Source organism: Chlamydomonas reinhardtii, chromosome 7 (assembly GCF_000002595.2).
Source record: "Chlamydomonas reinhardtii strain CC-503 cw92 mt+ chromosome 7, whole genome shotgun sequence".
Taxonomy (NCBI): domain Eukaryota; kingdom Viridiplantae; phylum Chlorophyta; class Chlorophyceae; order Chlamydomonadales; family Chlamydomonadaceae; genus Chlamydomonas; species Chlamydomonas reinhardtii.
The window spans coordinates 3,883,410-3,904,577 of NC_057010.1; the positions used below are offsets into that span (position 1 = coordinate 3,883,410).

Below are 21,168 nucleotides of genomic sequence, written 5' to 3' on the forward strand. Positions count from 1 at the left end.
GCGTGTCCAAGGTGTGACCGGCTACTTCGCCGACGCACGTCTCTGGCCTGTCGAGGTCAGTCCACTTGCACTGCAGCCTACTGCAGCACGAAACCCACCAGCAGTAGCAACAGCCCGTCAGTGCACCCATGCGTGCCCTTGCACGCCGCCAGCCTCCCCTGGCCGTCGTTGGAACTGGGGTAACGCGGGCGACAGTTGCATAATGTTCAACTTGCTGGATCCACGGTTGGCCGCGACTGTGGCGTGCTCACTGGAACGTACTAGAGGCTCGTGTGCTATTGCCCATGGCAGCACTGGGAAGCAGTGGGGAACGCCGGACGTCGCTCCGACCCCACTCCTGTCGTGCCACAGCGCGTTTCTGGATCCAGGGAGGATCCACAACCGTGGGGCCCTACCCGTTTATCCTCACACCTGGACCTGATTACCAAAGTCAGGAGCACGGCATATGCAGACGTGACGGGCCACAAAGAATAACTGACGCAATCCTACAACAGCGCCAGGAGCCCAGGATAGAACTCGGCGGATTAAATTTCACAACGGCGCTATGCTGGCACTGAGAGGAGGCATTGCGCATCCACCGAAGAGCTCGCGTGAGCGGGCTATCGACACTGGTGAACATCGGGGCTTGCATGCGCGCCCTTTCGTCCTTGCGCCAAGGCCGCAAAGTAAGAGATAGCTTGAGTCTCAATGAGTGCTTCTTACCGTCAAGTTGCGCGTGCACGGGCGTGGAACAGAGGCCCTTCCGAGAAGACATCCCGAACCTGACTTGGCCGCTGTCCCCGCCCCCCCGACCCTGGGCGCTGTACCCTGACTACCGGTACCCTCCACCCATGCAACAGTTTGCCGCCGTGATGTGCGCTCACGAGGTGGCATGTACGTCCCATCGGACAGCTTCGGGGGTGTGAGCCCCGAGCGCAAGGCCTCGGACATCCTCCGCACCTTCTTCACATTTGTGGCGGCCAGGTAGGAGCGATGGGACAGGGCAAGGGGCAAGCTGGCGTAGTCCCGAAAAGCAAGTTACGCCCAGCCCAGGCGCCAATGAAAGATGCAGCTACATCACCCGCGCAAACGATTACCCGGCCCCATTGCCAGTACCGCGTTACCAAAATCCAGAGCCAGGTAGGCACTCGGGGAGGCAGGCAGACACCAGGGCCTGCTGGCCCCGCTCTCGCCCTCTTCCGCGGCTGGTAGCGGGAAGCGTTATGGCGCAGTCACGCGGATTTGAACCGCGTGCCTCAGCTCTGGTCCAATGAGCCGGGGAGTGATGTGTTCCGGCGTGCCCTGACGGAGGAGGGCAGTAGCGCGGTAGCAGTCGCCAGCTGGCAACGCACCCGAACACACCCTGCCTGACGCACTGCGCGGGCGTGCGGCGTGGGACCTGGCTGACCACGTGCCTCTGGCCACAGGGTGGTGCTTGCGCAGCTGGAGGGGTCGGGCAGAGGCGCACTGGGAGCCTACGACTCACAGGTATGCCAGGGCACTGGTTTCTGGGTTGCGTTTCCGGGTTGCGTTTCCAATATGTTTTCGCTATCTGCTTTCAAAGGCGGCTGTCGTCCCAGGGTAAGGGTACCGATTCCGCCCCATGCCCCGTGTCCCTTCCAGTTTCGCCCTACCCAGCTCCCCGCCCCCACCGCCGCCTGCTCCTAGCCTCGCCGCCTGCCTCCTCGGCCCCATGAGCCCTCCTTTACCCCTCTCCTCCCTCCTTGGCTGGCATGTACAACCCACCACAGGCCGCGGGTGACCTGCACCACTTCCTCCAGCACGTGCCGCTTAAGGACGGCGACGCCTGGCTGACCCAGCTTATGCGCAGGAACAGCAGCCTGGGGCTGAGGCTGCTGGAGGTGAGCGTGTGTGTGTGTGTGTGTGTGTGTGTGTGTGTGTGTGTGTGTGTGTTTGTGTGTGTGTGTGTGTGTGTGTGTGCGCCTGCGACTGCTGTGCGTGCGACTGCGCGTGCTTGTGCGTTTGCGTGTGCGACTGCGACTGCGTGTGCGTGTGCGTATGCGTGTGCGTGTACGTGCGTGCTTGGGGTGGGGGGTGGCCTGGCCTGGGCTCCTGATCTGGGCTGGGCTCCTGGGCGGGCTGGGCTCCAGCGTGGCTGGGTGGGCCGCAGCATGCGGAGTGCCGCGCGCTATTTTGCCGCAGCAATGGGCCCACCTGCGGCTTGGCGGTGGCTCCAGCTATTGCTTGGTGCAGCCGCTCGTGATGTCCGCGCGCCAACTGCGCCCCTCGACCCCCCTGGCACCTCGGCTACCTTCACCCACCACCCTGCAATGCACTCCCGACCTACCTCCACTCTGCGCAGGTGCGCAAGGCCTACTGCGAGGAGGCGTTCGAGTGGGACCAGCTGCAGCGCGTCAGCGTCAAGGTGCGGTGCCCAAAGCCGGACGTCTACACGTAAACACCCACCACAACAGCAGCAGCAGAGACTTCGTCCAGCCGAAACAACAAGCTGCCGGGGCTGTTACGATGATGACAAGCGAGTACTGCCGGCGCCCGCTCGCGCGCACGTGTGCTGTCTGCCCATGAGGTGTGCCTGCCATCCTCCCATGTCGACCTACGGCAATCACGACACACGCAGCCTGAACCGGGCCCACGTCCATCCCTTCCTCCCACCTCCCTCCCTCCCTCCCTCCCTCCTTCCCTCCCTCCCGCCCTCCAGGACATGCAAGGCGCTAACGCACGCATCATGCGCCAGTTTGCGGCGGCCAGTCTGGCGGCGTCACTGGCCGCCGAGCAGGAGGAGGGCCAAGAGGCGCCCATGCCAGCGGCAGCAGCGACAGCAGCGACAACAGAGGCAGCAACAACAGCAGCAGTATCAACAGCATCAGCAGCAGCAACAATGGCAGCGACAGCAGAGGCAGCAGCAGCCACCAGCACTGCGGGCAGCTCTGCCGCAAGTAGCAGTAGTTGCAGTAGCAGCAGCAGCAATGGTGCCAGCATTGCGGCAGCCGGCGCAGGTGCCGGCGCTGTATCCGACCAGCCGTCGTCCGTGGGCAGTAGCGCGGCGGCAGCAGCACCGGGGCTGGCTGCAAGCACAGCCGGCGGGGAGTCAGGTGGTGGCATGGATGGGGCAGAAGCGGCGGCGGGGGGCGGTGCGGGCGCTTCAAGCGTGGGGCTAGGGCCAGGACGGGAAGGAGGTAGCGCCGCTTCGACGCAGCAAGTTGAGGGAGGTTTCACAGGCCCGACGGATGGGGAGAAGGCATGAGAGCATTCGTCGCATGCCCCCGTGTGAGGGCAAGTTGGAGTCTTGGAGATGGGCCGCGGGGATGGGCCCGGAGGTTGGATGCTGGGCCCATTTCATGCACTGGCTGTCTTCTCCACAGAGGACATGATATCATGCAAACGTGAAACTCAAAGTAGGTGTTCTGCGTTATCATGGCAAGTTGAGGGCAAGCAGTTGTTGTCTCGGCGGCTCAGGGGGCGGGGAGCCGCAGGGGGACGTGACTGGGGCTACAAACGGGGCCCGATCGCGCATGAGGGGACTGGGGAGTCGACCGGTCGCGTCATTTTCAATGCTGATGCCTACCCCTGAGACTCTTACATCTTATACTTTTGACTTACCTACACTTGAGCAACACCACCGCGAGCTAGAGAGACGCAGAACCCGTGCGTGCATTGTGTCCTCTGAACTCAAGCGCCTCGCACCTCGTCGCGATGGCGGATCTAGCGGTTCTGCGCACGGCTAAGCAGGCTCTTGACGAGGGCCTTCTCAACCCTGAAGACTACGATTTTATCAAGAAGGCATTCCTTCGCGCGCAACAGATCAAGGCGGGACTTGACGCGGGCTTTATCAAGGAGGAGGACTTTGTGCAGGCTCGCGACTCATTCTTGCACTCGCTGGATTTTGCGTTGGTCGGGGGGTCGTCCCAGCCTGCCTACGTGCAGACACCATCCATCCCCGACGCCCCAGCGATGCCGCCGCCCGCGCCGGTCGCTCTTCGCGCCGCGGCAGCGGCGCCTCAGCGTAACTCCACGCCGTCCCGCGACACGGCACCCGCGGCGCCAGTGCCCGTGGCTGCGGCAGCAGCGGCCGCGCCCGCCGCTGCGGCGGTCCCTCGCATCAGCCCGGCACCGCCCGGCGCTGGCACGGTGCCCATCCCCACGGACCTGCCCACCTCGGCACGTGGCGCGCGGTCAAGCAGCGTGGTGTCCAACAAGGTGTGTGTTTGTGTGTGGAGGGCTGCTGGTTTAGGTTTGGGTTTGGGTTGGGTTGGGGTTGGGGTGGAGTTGCTATGAATGGCAGTTTGGGTGCAGCGGCCGTGTGCGTGAGGAGGCAGCTTGATAGCGCCCAGGCAGGGGCCGACAACCGCAGAACCGGCACGGATGGAATTCTTTTGGCTTATCTTGGGAGGAAAGGCGGGCCACGTGGCCCGGAAGGGCCAACCTGGCATGGCGGATTCGTGGGCGGGAGCAGTGGCGTTGCTGTTGCAGCTACGGTACCGGTACGTTGTCTGGCCAACGGGGGTGCAGGCGCAGGTGCCGGCAACCGGTGTGGCGCCCCGCACTCCACAACCCAGATGGAAAGGCGCCTAAGCGCCCTGTGGTCAGTGCTGTAAGTGACATGTCTGCGCTGTGCTGAGTGCATGACGCGCGCCGCACACGCCCCCTGGGCCCCGCAGACGTCCATGTCGGGCATCTCGGTGAGCGACCAGTGCGTGGCTATCTTCAACCACATCAAGACCAAGTCCGCGGTGAGCAGAGGAGGGGGCTGCGGGGCTGGGGCCTGGCGCCAGGGCTGGGGCCAGGGCTGGGGCTGGGGCTGGGGCTGGGGGATGGGCGATAAGCACAGGGCCGAGGAACAGGCAGAGGCGGGGGGCCTGCTGGGGCCGACAATGAGCCCACTCTGGGTAGGATGGCTGCGGGAGGCAAGTCGCTCCTGGCTTCAGGAGCGGTAAGGCCTGCAGCACGAGGGCGGCAGGAGGGTTGCATGCCATTGGGGTGCGGGGGCGACGCGTGATTGCAGACGGGGCATGGCGGTCTGGTGGCGCTGTAGGCCGCGCGGGAGTTCGCCGCGGCAGTGCGCCCCAGTTGTGGACCAGGCGCTGCATCGGGAGGCTGCAATACCGCGCAGGACTGACGCACGTGTTGCAACGTGTTGTGCTGTGTTGTGTTGGCCCGCTGCAACCCCTGCAGTACAAGTGGGTCACCTTCAAGGTCAACGACGCCGGCAATGAGGTGGGCCGGGAGGGGCAGGCGGGGCGGCTGGGAGCGGGGGTGGCAATAGGGATGGATGGCACGGCTGGCAGAGGCGGAGCCATGCAAGGTCTGCACCACAAGTGCCCTCCCCACCCCTCGTTCGAGCGCACACCCAAGAGCTTTCGCCCTCATTCTGTTGGCCATGCCCACGCTCACGGACGCGCGCTCTTGCTCCCTGCTGTCCCCTTCACCCGCTCCATTCCCACTCACCGCCGACCCCCGCCCACCCGCTCACCTCAGGTGGTGGTGGACCAGCTGGGTGCTGCCGACTCCTCCTATGAGCAGTTCATCAACATCCTGCCCGAGAACAACTGCAGATACGGGGGTGCGTGTGTGTGTATGTGTGCGGTATGTGGATGTGTGCATATGTGTGCGCGCGTGTATGTGCGACACTGCTGGCGGCGCGAGGCCGTACCTTACGAGGGCCGCCAGGCTCCCGTGTCGCCCGTGCCTCGCTATGTGTCTCATTACCTTAAGTGCGTCTTGCTGTGTGTCTCGCAGTGTACGACTACGCCTACCTCAACGCCGACACGAACCAGACCGTCAACAAGCTGGTGTTCGTGCACTGGTGGGTGGGGGCTCGTGATGTGGTAGTGGCTTGGCTAAGACCAGGTGTGGGCTTAGCGTGGGGCCCCGCAGGCATCCCAGACGCCCCCATGCTGACTTGCGCCCTGCTTGCCCGGCCCCTGCTGCTGCCCCTGCTGCTGCCGCAACTGCTAACCCCCCCTTGATGTTCCCCAAGATGGTCTACCGTCTACCACATCCTTAACTAATAATGAATGTACCCCCCCCCCCGCAGGGCCTCTGACACCGCCACCACCAAGAACAAGATGATGTACGCCAGCACCAAGGACTTCCTCAAGTCCTACCTGGACGGACTGGGCGCGGAGCTGCAGGTGGCTGGGGAGGGAAAGGGCGGGAGGAGGGAGGAGAGGGGTTGTAAATACCCGCCCAAACTAAACCAAAACCAACGAGAACGAGCGGAGCACAGGCAGAGGCGTTATTTACAAGCAATAATACGTATGGGATGGGGGGCCGAGGCGTCGTGGAGCAGCAGGGCAAGCGGCGCCGGCGGTAAGTGTCTCCGCCCGGGCTCGGTGGCGCGAACAACAGCACAGGACAGGCACGCGGACGCGACAAGCAAAACCTACGACTTACCTGGCGACCAGGAAAGCAGCTCCGACGAGGGGGGAGTGGTCCTGAAAGACAGAAGGGAAGGAGGGGGAGGGGGCAGAGCGTTGCCTTCTACGTGGGTGGGAAAGGGTGCAGCAAGGCGCGGGCGGTGCAGCCGTGCGTATCATGCAGCAACGCCGCTGAGATGGACGAACGTGGAAGCCAAGGCGCACGGGATTTAGACCATACCGTGCCTGTTCCTGGACCATGTTCCCTGCCTAGCCTGCGTTGCTGCGCCTGAGCGCCTTCCCCTTACCTGGACTCAATCTGCCGCATATATCGCTCGGCCTTACGCCCGTGCCTTACGGCCCTTGGTTTAGTTTGGGCTGGTTTTTACACACACACCCTGTACCTGCCTACGACTTCACTTCTTAAAAAATCATGAATGTAACCCCCCCCCCCGCGGTGTTGACCCTCAGGCCACCGACACCAAGGAGCTGGCCGAGAGCGAGATGCGCGAGCGCGTGCACCAGGCCATCACACGCAAGTAGAGGAGGAAGAATGATGGAGTTTTTGAGCAGAGCGCGCCCGATATGTGTGTGGGGGGGGTGCTTCGAGTGGCGCGATGCGGGACGCGGGTGTGAGTTCATGAGGCATGGTTCATTACGGTGTGGACACACGTGGTGGCGTGGTGTGGGCGAGGACGAGGTTTGGGGGACGAGAGGGAGCTGGGAGACACATGTGAACGGTGTGTTGAGTTTGCGGTGTGTGGCGGAGTCTGTCTGCAGGTAGCGTGGGTTGCAGGAGGCTGCAGCTGTAGGAAGGGGATGTCTTGTTCCTGTGCGTGCATGGCATGCGTATGGGTGCATCTCCATACTGGAGCGCCTGTGAGCGCTCGAGCTGATGTAAAGAGGTGGCGTACACAAGCTGAGTATGCGGAGACAGAACCTGTGTGGTGCGCTGTTCTGTTGAGTGGTTCTTGTCCGGGCGCGCCGGTCTGTTTGTGTATTTCGGATGGAGCTTGTTTGTTGAATGGGATGGGCGCGCGTGATTGCGGGTTTCTGCTCGTTGTGAGCGCTAACTGACCTAGCGAACCAGGCGAATGCGGCCGTTGCGTGAACAGTGCGATTGCACTAAGTGGCTGTGTGCATGGCCAGGGGAGGCGGATGCTGAGGCAGGCAACGATATGACCGCCGGGCGGGGAGGGATGCGGTGCCCGGGTTTGGGCCCGAGCGTGTCTCGCCCCATCCGCCTTGTAGACTTGTGACTTGTTCAAAACTTGCTCATGACAGGAGTAGCATGACGCTTTCCGCAGCAAGCTTATTCCAATCCACCTTGGCACGGACCGTAGCTTCCATTTTGCAGCAGCTCTTGACGAGGTTCTGACTCCCTGAGCTTCTATCACATTGAATACATACAGTACATACTTTGCGTGTACATGCATATTTGACGGGCGTACCGTCCCCGTGAAGCCGAAACCGAAGAAGGAGCCCTTCCTGCTATATTGACGCTCAACACTTGAAAAAGAGGCCGTTCTTCTTCAAGGCATTCTTGAGTCTACGTGGACTTCACGGCGCGGCACAGTCTCGGCAGTCAGCCCTGAGGGCAACATGCAGCCCGCCTAAAGCCCGCCTGGGTTGGTGAGGCACTCGAATACCATCGATGGCATAGGGGAGATACGTGGCGTCTCGGACAAAGGGACGGCCTACCGGTCACACCAGTCTATGGAGTCGCAAGGTCGGGCAGTACGTCCCCTCCCCCTACAGCAACCTTCTGTCTCTCCCCCTGTTCCTGCGAGTGCAGGTGATGGCGGGCAGCCAGGTCCACCCGGACAGGAACTGCCGGGGCCTAAGCCGGGCACAGCGTAGCGGCAACTGCCGGCGCAGCCGGTGAGCGGAGCTGAGGAGGAGCACCCATGGCCGACAGACCCGAGCGCCCCAGCTCGGCGCCGGAAGCACGCCGCCCAGCCTCAGCCCAAGCTCTGGGCTCTGCGGCAGCCGCGGGGCTGATCGTAGCGCCGGGTGTGCAGCCCTCCACGCTTCGGCCGGGCGCCGGCGCGGGCGGCGCGGGGCATGGCGGCTCCATTCTGGCCGCGGTCGTCAGAGGCGACGGCAGCTCCGGCGCGGCTCACGGTGTGGGTAGCAGCGCCGGCGGCTTCAGTGCGGGCCACGGCGGCGGCAGGATTGTGTTGGGTCGCACAACAGGCCTGGCCAGCCGCGCAAGCGCCAGCCGTGGCAGCCAGCTGGGCGGCGGCAGCGGTGGCGGCGGCGGTGGCGGCGGTGGCGGCATTGCCGCAGGCGTCGGTGCCGGCGGCGGCCTGACGGCGTCGGTTGCGGCGCCCTCGCCGTCGGGCGCAGGCTCCCACGGCCATGCGCACCAGAGCTCCACGCAAGCCCCGGGGCCGGGCGCTGGGCTCGGTGGTGCAGGGCTGGGGCTGGGGCTGGGGCCGGGGCTTGCGGCGGAGTCGTCTGGTGGTGCCTGGGGACTGTGCGCCGTAGGCATGTCGGTCCGTGGCTCCGCACTCAGCCTCGCCTCGCCAGCCGCCGCCGGGGGCAACGCCCCTCCCGACGGCCTCGGCGTCTACCTGTCAGGTGTGGGAGGGCCGGAGGCGGGCGGCGAGACAGCCCGCCGGCGCAAGCCGTCACTGCCGCCGGAGGCGCGCGCGGCCGCGGCCGCCGCGCACAAGCCGTCCACGGCGCCGGCGGGGCCGTCGTCCGGGGCCCCGGGCGCGGGGCGGCCGGCGCGCAAGTCTTCCATGGACGGCGGCGGCGGGTCCGGCGGGTCTGGCGGGGCGGGAGTCAGCGGCAGTACGGCTGCCGCGGCGCGGGTGTACGGTTTGGAGGCGGCGCCGCGCCGGGCCAGCGTGGGCACTACCGGGGCTGGTGGCGGCGGCGGCGGCGGGGTCGGGGGTGGAGGCGCGGCGGGGGCCCGTCCATCCAGTGCGGTGAAGCGGCAAGCGGCAGCGGGGTCAGCCGGCGCCGGTGCCGCTCCCGCGCCCGGCAAGGCGGTGGGTGCGGGCGCTGGCAAGGCGACCGCCGGCGCTGCGGCTGGCGCCGCAGCCGCGGCTGACGCCGGCGCTGCCAAGCCGAAGAAGACAAAGAAGACCGCGCAGGCGGCAACGGGCACGGAGGCCGGCGCGGGCCGCGCTCAAGGTGAGATGAAGGCTCCAAAGGCATCGGCGGCTGGGGCTGGAGCTGTGCCGGCCAAAGCAGCTGGAGCTAAAGGCACTGGCAAAGGCTCGAAGGGGTCTAAGGCTGCTGCTGGCGGCGCTGGTGGCAAGGCGGTGGCATCCTCACGTGGCGGTAGTGCCAAGGGCTCGGCGGGCTTTGTGGGACCCGACGGCGGCGCGGCGGCTGCAGCGGCGGCCGGCGGCGATGTGGGTCTGGCGCTCAGCGTCATTCCAGAGGAGGGCGGCTCCGGCGCCGCCTCCGCCTCCGCCACTGGCGTCATGGGGTCCTTCAGCCTAGCCGCCGGCGGCGGCGCCGGCGGCGGCAGCATGCCACCCACGCCTTCCGCCGCAGCCGTTGCCGCGGCCGCGGCAGCGGCCGCCGCAGGTGGCGGCGGCGCCGCCGCTGCCGTGCGCGCCAGCGCCGCCTCCGCTGGCGGCGGTGGCAAGAAGCCGTCTCGTCCTGTGCCTCGGGAGCTTGACGCGGCGCAGTTCGAGCTGGGTCGGGTGCTGGGCAGCGGCTCCTTCGCCACGGTGTACCTGGCGCGGCAGTTGGACGCGGGCGGGGCCAAGGTGGTGGTGAAGAGGCTGGACCGCAGGTGGGGGGCAGGGTACGGGCGTGCGGGTATGCAGGGATGGATGGGTAGGTGGGTAGGTGGGTGGGTGGGTGGGTGGGTGGGTGGGTGGGTGGGTGGGTGGGTGGGTGGGTGGGTGGGTGGGTGGGTGGGTGGGTGGGTGGGTGGGGAGAGATGGGAGGACAAGGGCATGCCAGATGGGTTGAGGCGCGAGGTGCTCGGGGTCTGGTGTGGGTGACGGTCGCATGCAGCAGCTGTCAGTCGCTGTCTGTGGCCACGTTGCCGCGCCGCCCTGCCTGCTGGTCCTAACCACACAGCCCCCCCGCCTTGCTCCTCCGCTCATCCACCTCCGCCTTCCACCTCCACCTCCACCTGCACCTCCACCCCCTCCCCCAGGCCCGCGACCGCCACACTGGGGCACAACCCCATGGCGCCCAGCAGCGAGGTAGGCGACAGGCTGCGCCGCGGCGGACTGACGCGTGTGTGTGTGTGTGTGTGTGTGTGTGTGTGTGGGGGGGGGGGGGGGGGTCAACTCCGTTACTAACTCCGTTATTAACTCCGTTATTAAGTCCGTTATTAACTCCGTCCGCCATGAAAGGCTTAATCCCGCTTAATCCCGCCCCCAATTTCTTAGCTAATCATGCATGTAACCCCCCCCCCCCCCTTAATAATCATGAATGTACCACCACCCCCTTCCCCCTCCCTCCAAATGCGCGCCAGGTGGACAACGAGGTGGCGGTGATGACGCGCGCCGGCTTCCACCCCAACCTGGTGGAGTTCCGGGGCTGGTACCGCGACCCGCGGGACGGCGTCATGTGCCTGGTCATGGGCTTCTGCAGCGGCGGCACACTGGCGCAGCTGATCAAGGTGCGGTGTGTGTGGGGTGTGGGGTGTGTGTGTGTATGGGGGTGGGTGGGGGTGGGGGGAGGGGGCGGGGGCGGGGGGCCCTTACCTAACCTTAAGTACAATGGGTGCTGTGGTGCTCGGGTGCTGCGATGGGGTGCTCAAGGACGGGAATGTCAGGGGGTGAGATTGGGACCAGAAGCTGGCACACGGCCATCGCGTTATGTAAGTCTGTAAGGTCAAATTTGTCGTGTTGTTCGCTGACCTCGCGGCTTGCGGTTGCTCCTCATACGCTGGCGTGCAGAACCCTCCCGCGGTGGAGGGCGGCGCAGCTGGCGGCGCCGGGCCTGGGCGCAACCCCTACAACGCCGGCGGCGGCCCCATCGCCGACCCCAACGCCTTCACCACCTTTGGCAGCCCCATGCCTGCTGGCGGCGGCGGCGGCGGTGGCGGCGGCGGCGGTGGCGCAATGGGCGATGGCGGGACCATCGTCGGCGGCGCGGGTGGCGGCGGCGTGGCGGCGGCGCGCACTCCGTTTTACTTTCCTGAGGAGCTGGTGATGTTTTGGTTTGTGCAGCTGCTGATGGCGCTGCACCACTTGCACGGCCGCAAGATCATGCACCGGGACCTGGTGGGTGGGTGGGGTGGGAGAGGGCAGGGGGGGAAAGGGGGCAGGAGGGCGGTTGTAAATACCAGCCCAAACTAAACCAAAACCAACGAAAACGAGCGGAGCACAGGCAGAGGCGTTAGTTGCGGGGGGGAGGGGGGAATGGCGGGGGGGGGGGGCAGGGGCCCCAGGGGCAGGGGCAGGATAGGTATATGGGCTGTGTGCAGGGGATAGGAGGGCTGGGGGTTTGGTTGGCGCGGAATGCGGCGGACCATGCGGAGGGGTAGCGTTTGGGGTGTTGGGGGCCGTAGAGCCGGCTACCTGCGTACCCGCTCGCCCACAAACACGCACGCACCCGCACGCACCCTGCACACGCCCTATTGACGAACTACAGAAGCCCGACAACATCTTCCTGGCGGCGGCGCGCCGGGTGATCAAGCTGGGCGACCTGGGGGTGGCCAAACACATGAGCGGCACCTTCGAGCTGGCCATCACATGCCTGGGGTGAGGGCTGGGGGGATTGGCGTGTGTGTGTATGTGTGTGTAGATGCCAGCCCAAACAAAACCGAACCCAATGCAAAAGAGGGGTTAGGGACTCGGGGGGGCAGGGACTGGGGGGATGAGCGAGACGGGGTGGCGGGGGTGCGGGTGGCGGGGGGGGGGCGAAGAGAAGGGGTAGGTAGGAGCACGACACAGCTTTGCCGCCATTTAAATGATGCTGCCGTTGGCGCGTGTTTGCACGCGCGTGTGCCTGTGCCTTCCACACGCCCCTTCCATACGCCCCTTCCAACACCACACCACCTCCGCCCCCGCCCTCCTCCCACGCCCTTCGCCCTCCTCCCCCGCCCCCCTCCCCAGCACTCCCTACTACATGAGTCCGGAGGTGCTGGCCAGTCGGCCGTACACGTACGCCTCAGGTGGGCACGCCCGCCACCACATCCGTACTACTGCGGCACATGAGTATTATGAGTCCATCGGCTTTGTCATCCGTCCGGCCGGCCTGCTCCCGTGTCCATCAGGCTAGCAGTCCTTCGTGATTCTAGTAATTCACTCCGCACAACACGAACCGCACAACACGAACCGCTCGCGCGTTCGCCCTGTAAAATGTATTGGCCACAACATGCATGATTCATGTGTATGTGTGTGTATGTGTTCTTTCCTCGCAGACATATGGTCGCTGGGCTGTGTGCTGTACGAGATGGCGGCGCGGCGGACGGCGTTCGAGGCGTTCGGGCTGCCGCAGCTCATGGTGCGGCCGGCGAGCTGGACGGGAGGCGCGGAGGGCCGGGAGGGGTGGGAGGAATGGAGGAGGAGCGGGCGCGAGGGGCGGAGGAGGAGCTGGCGGGAGGAGGGACAGGCTGTGAGGCCTCCTGTGCTGTTGCTGCACCTGGCCCCTCCCTTCTCACCTCTCTCTCACCTCTCTCGCATTGCCTCCCACTTCCTTAACTACTCATGAATGTAACCCCCCCCCTGCCCCTGCCTCCCCGCCCCGGCCTCCCCCCCAAACACACACCCACATCCGCGCAGTTCAAGATCATCCGTGTGGCCTACGACCCGCTGCCGCCCGCCTACAGCCGCCCCTTCCAGCAGCTGGTCAACGGCATGCTGCGGGCCGACCCCGATGACCGACCCACCACCGGGGTAGGCAGACCCGCAGCGGGAGTGTGGGGGTTGTAAATACCGGCCCAAACTAAACCAAACCAAGCCAAACTAGCGGAGCATAGGCAGAGGCGCGCAGGGGGTGCACGGGCGAAGTCTCATGCAAGTCTCACTGTGCATGACTTATCGGCACGACACATTGCCTCCTGCCACGTGCCCACCTGTCGACCCATCCCAGTGTCTGATTCTTTCCTCCTGCCCCCTGCCCCCTGCCCTTGCTATCATATGTTTCCTCTCTCCCCACAGGACCTGCTGGCCCAGCCCTACGTGCGCCGCCACCTGGCCCGACTGCTCACACTGGGGGCGCCGGCGGGGGCGCCCGCGCTGCAAGGTGCGCCCGCTGCATGACACCTCTGCGCAACCGCTGCCCTGGGCAAACATAGCACCCGCAGAAACGGCAACCGCTGCAAAATATCGTAACAACATTATCATTCTCGATGTGAAATGAACACGATGTCGTATTTAACTCACGCCGTCTTGACTTCTCCACGCCGTCTCGTCTGCAGGCCCATCTCCGTCAATGCCGCCCATGGTCAAACCCAGCGCCGCCAGGTCCGCAGTCAAACGCCTGGAGAAGGCCGCCGCCGCCGCCGAAGGCGCCGCCGCAGCCGGCGGCGGAGCCGCCGGCACCGGCGCGCGGCGGCGCCGCCGCCCCGCCGCCGCCGCGGCGGAGGGCGGAGCCGCCGGCGGCGGAGAGGACGCGGAGGTGGCCTCTGGCCTCATGTCTATGATGGCGGGCGCCCGTGGAAAGAACGTGCACCAATGGGACAGCGGAGCCAAGTTCGATGTGCGGCGGCAGCAGCAGGCGGAGATGCGGTTCCGGGCGCGGGAGTTCGAGCAGCGCATCACGAGGGAGCAGGTGTGGGCGTTGGGGCGGGGCCGCTGGGGCGGGGGCGATGGGGGGGGTGGCGCTGGGGCGTGTAAACGCGGGCGTGCCGTCCAGATGGCATCCGGATGCAAAGAGGAAGCCCACATAGGGTTAGGCTTCTCATCTGCAAACCATGTTTGCATCGCACATCCACAGAGTCGTGCACACAATCTCTCCGCCTATACACACACACACACACACACACACACACACACACACACACACACACACACACACACAAATGCACACGCACGCATCTCCACGTTCGGCCGTGCAGGTGCGGCAGCAGCGGCGCGAGCGCGACCCGGCTGTGCGCGCGCGGGAGGCGGAGCTGGAGCTGCTGCGGCAGGAGCTGCTGGCGAGGCGGGAGCGCAAGGCGGCGCAGGTGGGCGGCAGGGAACACTGGGTCAGAGGTCGGCGGGCGGCGGGCCCGGGCCCTCGTGAAGCAGGGAACGGGGCTGGAACGCGCTGCCCTGCCCTGCCCTGCGCCGCACCGCGCGGCAGCCGTTCAACAACTGCACCCACACATCCTCGCATGCATGCCCACTCGCACAATATTTGCGGCCTTGGTACGAAAGTACGGTATTCTTGACCCGCAACCCTGCTGCGCAGGTGTACGAGCAGCGCATCCTGGCAGACAAGCTCGGCGACGACGAGGCGCTGCCCGGCGGCGGCGGCGGCGGCGCGGAGCCGGGCGAGCTGCTGGCGGCGGCCGCCTTTCGCACGCGGCCCAAGCTGGCGCGCACCTCGCAGCTGGCGCCGGACCTGGCAGGTGGGAGAGTGGCGCGCAGGGCAGGGCCGCGGCGCGCAAGGGGGGTTGCAGGGATGTTGGGGGGGGGGGGGGGGGCAGGACGTCATGGCGTCGATGGCCCCACTGGGGCTGCCGCCGCCTGGTCCGAGGCACGTCTTGCCATGGCGTTACAACAGCTTTAGAGGGCCTCCGTTTTTCCGAACGACGTTATTCACTAGTCACTTCGGCCAACACCGCTCATTCTATGGTAAGCTACTCGACGAGCCGCTGTTAGCTAACTTGCTCTACTCGCCGCGCACTCGCCGCTGGCTCAGGTGTGGACGACTACCGGGCGGCGCTGGGCCCGCACGCCGACGACGCCGACATGTGCGCGCTGGCCGCCCGCCGCATGCTGGGAGGCGACAGCGGCGACCTGGAGGAAGAGGAGGGCGTGGAGGAGGAGGACGAGGAGGCAGAGGAGGGTGGCAACAGGCTGGGTGCCGCCACCGTGGCAGCGGCGGCCCGAGTGCGGCATGCCGTTGCGGACGGGGAGGAGGGCGAGGCTGAGCCTGACACTGCCGGCCGTCGCCACCAACGCCACCAGCACCAGCGCGCCCAGCAGGGCCACGCCTCGGCGGCGGCAGCGGCCTCCCAGATCGCCGGCGGCGCCCGCCAGCGCTACGGCGCGGCGCCAGGCGGCGGCGGCGCCGCCGCCGCCGCCGCCGCAGCTGCTGCGGCCGCTGCCGTACATTCGGATGATCTGTACGACGGCGAGGAGGAGGATGAGGGCGAGCTGTACGACGTGGATGTCGATGAGGATGCGGAGTACGACGAGTACGACGACGATGACGACGCCTTTGAGTACGACGATGATGGGGAGGGGGAGGAGGGCGAGGAGGTGGAGGATGGGGAGGAGGAGGGAGGCACGGTAGCGCAGGCGCGGCGCGTGGCAGCTGTCACCGCTGCTGTGGAGGAGGAGCTGGTGGACGGGGAGGACGCCGAGGAGGCTGCGCTGCTGGAGGACATGCGGCGGGAGCTGCTGGAGCAGGCGCTGGCGGACGGCGCCGCGGAGGAGGAGCGGCAGCGCGAGCGTGAGTGGCGGGGGTGGGTGGGTGGGTGAGTGGAGGGCTGCAGGTGGGTGGGTGGGTGGGTGGGTGGGTGGGTGGAGGGATGCGGGTGGGTGGGTGGGTGGGTGGGTAAAAGGGGTTGCACGGGCAGGCCGCGGTCATGCTGCTGGCGTGTGGTGGGGCGTGGGCTGGTGGGGTATGCACGGGCTGCAGGCGTATGGCGCCACCAGGTCCCCTGATGTGCCTCAACCTGCTGGTGTGCAGTGCTGGGCGGCTCGTCGGAATGGCAGGCGGCCGTGGCCTCGCTCGGCGACGCGCCAGCCACCGGTCGCCGACGTGGTGGCGGCGCCGCCGCCGCCATTGCTTCGAAGGCCGGCACTCGCTCCTCCGTCGCCAGGCGGAGTGACCCGGCGGCGTCCGCCAGGGTCCGGCAACAGCAGCAGCGGCGGCGGCAGGGAATTGAGGCCGCAGCGGGCCCAGGCCAGGGCCCGGGTGAAGAGGAGGAAGATGATGAGGAGGAGGAGGAGGAGGAAGAGGAGGACGTGGAGCGCTTTGACGGTTTGGCCACTGCCGATGCCGTCAGCGCCACCTCGCTGAGGGCGTCCCGGCTGGGCGGCGCGGGCGGGGCTGCAGCAGCTCATCACCACGGGCAGGAGCAGCAGCAGCAGGACGAGGAGCTGGGGGAGGAGCTGGAGGAGCGGCAGGGGACGCAGCGGCGGCGTGGTGGCGCGGCCAAGAGCGGCAGCAGGGGCCGGCGGGAGGTGTCTGCCGCGCCGGATGCGGCGGCGGGTGCGGCGGCGGCGGCTCTGGAAGCGCAGGGCTCATTTGCGGAGGACATGGCGCTCAGCTCCGTCCCGGATGACGACCACGATGACGAGGAGGATGAGGACGATGAAGATGAGGACGAGGAAGACGAGGAAGATGAAGGCGAAGGCGAGGATGGTGATGAAGAGGATGACCAAGGAGACGAGGAGGATGAGGAGGATGACAGTGAAGACGAAGGCGAGGAGGACGAAGACGAAGACGGCGGCGAGGACGAGGACGACAGCGGTGACGGCGAGGATGAGGACGACGAGTCGGTCGGCCTGGAGAGCCAGGAGCCCTCCGGCATCTACGACGACGATGCCGCCAGTGACGGCGGCGCCGCCGACGGCCCTGGCAGCGCCGCCCACGACCACGACGGCGAGGAGGAACCCCAGCGCGCCACTCGCTCCCGCCTTGGCCGCCCGCACCAGCGGCACCCCGCACACGCCCGCGCCACCGCTCTTAGCCATCCGCACCCGCACCCGCACCGCGAGCAGCCCTGCGGCACGGCCTCGCCGCAGCGGGAGCCGCAGCTTGAGGAGGACGAGCTAGCACCCCAGACCGGGGCCGGGCTGGAGCGAGGGCCGGATTGTGCGTCAGCGCTGGAGATGGCGTCGTTGGCGGCTGTGTCGGGTCGGCGGCGGCAGGAGGTCCATGCGGCGGCGGCGGCGGCGGTGGCGGCGGCGGCGGCGGCGGCGGCGGCGGCGGCGGCCCCCTCGCGGCTGGACCCTCAGGAGCTGGAGCGCAGCTTCAAGGACCTGGAGCAGCAGCTGACGGCGGTGTGGCAGTCACGCCACGTCAGCGCCAGTGCCAGCGTCAGTGCCAGTGAACACGCCAGCGTACGCGCCAGCGTGCGTGACAGCGTGCGTGACAGCGTGCGTGACGGCGTGCGTGACAGCGTGCGTGACAGCGTGCGCGACGGCTTCAAGGCCGACGGCGATGCGGGCGGTGCGGAGCAGCGGCAAAGCCAGGGTAGCGGTGGCAGCGGCGGCGGGAGCGGCGCCAGTGGCGGCGGTGGCACGGGGCCGCGAACGCGGGCTGAGCAGGATGACGGCGGCGACCTGGGTGATGGCGGCGGCGCCGCCGCGGTTGTTGGGCTGCTGGAGCGCAGCGGCGGCGGCGATAGGCTCGGTTGTGCCGGAAGCGGGCGCGACGGGCGGGCAGCGGCGGCCGGGGCGGGGCTGCTAGCGGCCGGTCCGGAGCCGGAGCCGGAGCCTGACCCGCAGGTGACGGGGGCAATGAAGGAGCTGCTGGGGAAGCTGTGGACTCTGACAGTGGAGGAGAAGGCGGCGGGGGCCGGCAAAGCCGCCGGCGGCAAGAGCCTGGGCGGCGGCGGTGGCGGAGCGGCAGGGCTGCGGCGCAGCGGCGGTGCCGACGGAGGCGGGAACGGCGGTGGGGCCGCGCCTGCGCGGCGGTCTGTGGTGGGCAGGGCTGGCGCGCCTGCTTCGGTCCACCGGGCGCCGCCGCTGGCGCAGCAGGCGCAGGGTGGCCGGCAGCAGCACCGGCACGCCAGGCCAGCGGCGGCGGCGGAGCCAAGTGCTGGGGTCAGCAGCACCCGCGCCAGCTTAACGGCCTGGGCGGAGCCCGGCGCACCAGCCGCCGCCTCTGCCGCCGCCTCTGCACCTGCACCTGCAGAGCTAGCCGCAGCCGCGGACTCGCCTGTCCTCAACGGCCGGGCAAGGGCGGACGGCGGCGCCCGCGGCGCCCGTGTGGCTTCGGCGGGCAGCACCGCGCTGGGCTCCTCCGCCCGCGGCTCCACCGCACGCAGCCTCAGCTTCGGCTCCGCCGTCGACGGCGGCATGTCGGCGGCTAGCACGTTGCGCGCGGCGGTGGCGGCGGCCGCAACCACTGACAGCGGCGAGGGACCAGAACGAACGGGACCAGACCAGGACCTTGGCGGCGGCGGCGGCGGCGCCCGTGACGCCGCGGGCGAGAGCCCGGTGCGCTTCAGCTCAGGGCCGCACCCGCACCCGCACCCGCTGCTGGCGCCACAGCGGCCGTCGAGCTCGCCACAGCCCCACCAGCAGCCCCACCAGCAGCCCCACCAGCAGCCCCACCAGCAGCACACACAGCAGCAGCAGCCGCCGCAGCTCTCGCGCCCGCCGCTGCGCGACGGGCCGCTGCCGCCGCCGCGCGTGCCGCGCGCCAGCGGAGGCAGTGACCTCGGCAATCCCTACTCGCCGCCGCCGTCGCCGCCCGCGTTGCTGCCGCCCGTGGGCCCTCGCGCCAGCCCCGACCCCAACCGCCGCCGCCAGCACGCGGCGGCGGGGCTGCTGCCGCCCTCCGCGCCGCCGCAGCTGTACCCGCAGCACCTGCCTGAGGTGCGGCCGCCGCCGGACTGGGCGCACCACAGCAGCAGCGGGGCCGCCGGCGGCGGCGCCAGCGCCGGCGGTGGTGACGATTGCGCCGGCGGCGGCGTGGATGGGCTGTTTGACAGCCTCATGTCAGGGGACAGCTTCAACGCCGGGGCCAGCAGCGGCATCCGGCCCGCGACGCGGGAACTTGCGCCGCTGCGGACGCCGCGGCGCAGCAGCGGCCTCAACCCACAGCTTGCGCCGCCCGGCCCAGACGGGCCCCTGCAGCCGTCCTACTCCACTGACGGCGGCGTTCTGTCGCCGCCGCCGCTGCCGCCCGGCGGCGCGGCGACCATGTTCAGCCAGGCGCTAGGCGGTGGCGGCGGCGGCAGCCCGGGCCGCGGCGGCGCCATGCTGCTTTCTGGACCCGGCGGCGGCGGCGGCGGCAGCTCGGGTGCGCTGGGGCCGCGGTTGAGCGGCGCGGCGGGGCCGCTGGCGCCGCTGCGGACGGACTCCTGGCCCCGCGCCTCGGTCCACACCTCCATATCCCTCCTGGCGGCTGGCGGCGGTGCAGGCGGCGGCGGTGGTGGGACAGGCTCGGGCTATGCCACGCCGCCGTCGCCGTCGCGGCCACACTCCTCGGGCGCGGCGGGCGGGGAGGGGCCGCCACCGCCGTCGTCGTCGTCACTGCGGCCACTGAACCACGCCGCCCATCATGGCCACGACTTACACGCAGTGAGTGGGATGTCGGCTGCCACCAATGTGCTTGGATGGAGGGCTTGGGGCGAAAAGTAGAGGTCTTACGCCGTGAACCTGTGCTTAGGTCTTTGCGTCGCTGAGCCGCCTTCATGCATAACCTGCCTCGCAACTGACCGGTGTCAATCGCATGATCGCTGTTGGTGCTGCCGCAGGATCATGGCGAGCGGGCTACGCAGCACACCGGAGGCAGCGGAACAGGGACAGGGGCTGGGGCCGGTGCAGGGCCGCGGGCGCTGCCGCGCTCGACCTCACGGCGGGGATCGCAGGGCGCGCTACTGGACGTCAACAGCGCCGCCGTTGGAGCAGACGGCGCTGGTGGGGGCGGCGGATTGGAAGGAGGCGCAGGCGGAGGAGGAGGCGGGGGAAGCGGGTGGGCGGGGATACCGCCGCCCAGCGCCACACGCACCGTCAGCGGCACAGGCCTGCTGCCAGCCCTGCATGGCACCGCTGGAGGCGCCGCGGCGGGGGCCGGGGGCGGCGCAAGGGCATACGACTCGTACGAGGGCGCGGCGTCACCTGCCAGGTCAGCGTCGCCCGCGCCGCTGTGGAGCGAGGAGGAGGCAGAGGAGGAGGAAGCGGTTGTTTCAGGGCACGCCGACGCCAGCGGCGGCGGCGAAAGGCGCGCCGGGCAGGTTGCCGGCGGCGGCAGCAGCCGGCGTAGCTTGGTGCCGAGGTCACCGCCGGCTGGCGTGATGGAGTCCGAGTTTGCACCATCTACACAAGGCAGTGGTGTGGCGGGAGTCGCAGGAGCGGGAGTTGGAGCAGCAGGTCTGCTTCCTCCGCTGCCAACAGGCCCCTCGGGGCCGCCTTCGGCAGAGGCAAGTGGTGCAGGCGGCGGTGGTGGACCGGCTGGGGCTTCTGCGGCTATCGGCTCGGGCGCGGGCGTTGCTGGCGGCACACGGCCTGTGGTGTCGCCCCTTGCGGTGGGCGGCGTGGCGCCGCCGGCGGCGACACGGGAGGGGCTGGCGGCGGCGGGCGTGGCGGCGGGCGTGGAGTTGGGCGGGCTGATGGCGGACATTCGGAGGTGGAAGGTGGACAGGAACCGGCACAGGGCAGGGCCGGCGGGTGCAGCAGCTTCGGCTGGTGCGAAATAGGATGGCTACGTAGATGTGAGACCGCCGGCCGCGGTGTGAACTGGGGGCAGCAATGTTGTGTGCGGGATTGTGCGGTATTTGCCTTTCCCAAGAGCACAAGAACTCTCGAAGGGTCCTATGATAAGACTGACAGTACTCTCACAAGAATTAGGTTGATGCCAGGCAGTCTAGCCAGTAGTAGGGGATCGGTCAGTCAGCCCGCAAGCTAGGCACGGGGCTTGCGCCACTGCGCTAGAGCTTGAGAGCCATGTCGGGATTATCGATAGTCCGGTCGGTGCCAGCACTCGATTACACAGCAGTCATATGCTGCTGTGGTATGCAACATGTAAAGCTATACTATCTTACCTGCACAATCCTTACCTCCGCAAGCTCGAGAATGGAGAAATGGCAAGC

General features: G+C 67.9%; 3 protein-coding genes across 3 annotated transcripts; all 3 read left to right on the forward strand.

Moving 5' to 3' along the window:
- The first annotated feature begins 419 nt into the window (after positions 1–419).
- On the forward strand, positions 420–3,501 carry CHLRE_07g339000v5 (uncharacterized protein). Its single transcript, XM_001692329.3, has 6 exons — positions 420–665; positions 840–963; positions 1,407–1,467; positions 1,731–1,841; positions 2,303–2,365; positions 2,660–3,501. Exons 1-6 carry the CDS (start codon positions 545–547, stop codon positions 3,203–3,205), a joined length of 1,026 nt encoding a protein of 341 aa, XP_001692381.2. The 5' UTR covers positions 420–544; the 3' UTR covers positions 3,206–3,501.
- A 48-nt stretch (positions 3,502–3,549) lies between these two features.
- CHLRE_07g339050v5 (uncharacterized protein) lies at positions 3,550–7,582 on the forward strand. Its single transcript, XM_001692330.2, has 7 exons — positions 3,550–4,158; positions 4,620–4,691; positions 5,134–5,175; positions 5,437–5,521; positions 5,698–5,764; positions 5,996–6,092; positions 6,789–7,582. The coding sequence occupies exons 1-7, from the start codon at positions 3,655–3,657 to the stop codon at positions 6,858–6,860; spliced, it is 939 nt and encodes a 312-aa protein (XP_001692382.1). The 5' UTR covers positions 3,550–3,654; the 3' UTR covers positions 6,861–7,582.
- A 77-nt stretch (positions 7,583–7,659) lies between these two features.
- On the forward strand, positions 7,660–21,116 carry CHLRE_07g339100v5 (uncharacterized protein). Its single transcript, XM_043064321.1, has 16 exons — positions 7,660–7,949; positions 8,113–10,074; positions 10,447–10,495; positions 10,771–10,917; positions 11,198–11,524; positions 11,895–12,004; positions 12,359–12,417; positions 12,667–12,749; positions 13,028–13,141; positions 13,406–13,490; positions 13,666–14,018; positions 14,305–14,412; positions 14,640–14,799; positions 15,093–15,848; positions 16,089–19,657; positions 19,834–21,116. Exons 2-16 carry the CDS (start codon positions 8,225–8,227, stop codon positions 20,773–20,775), a joined length of 8,712 nt encoding a protein of 2,903 aa, XP_042922889.1. The 5' UTR covers positions 7,660–7,949; positions 8,113–8,224; the 3' UTR covers positions 20,776–21,116.
- The last annotated feature ends 52 nt before the right edge of the window (positions 21,117–21,168 follow it).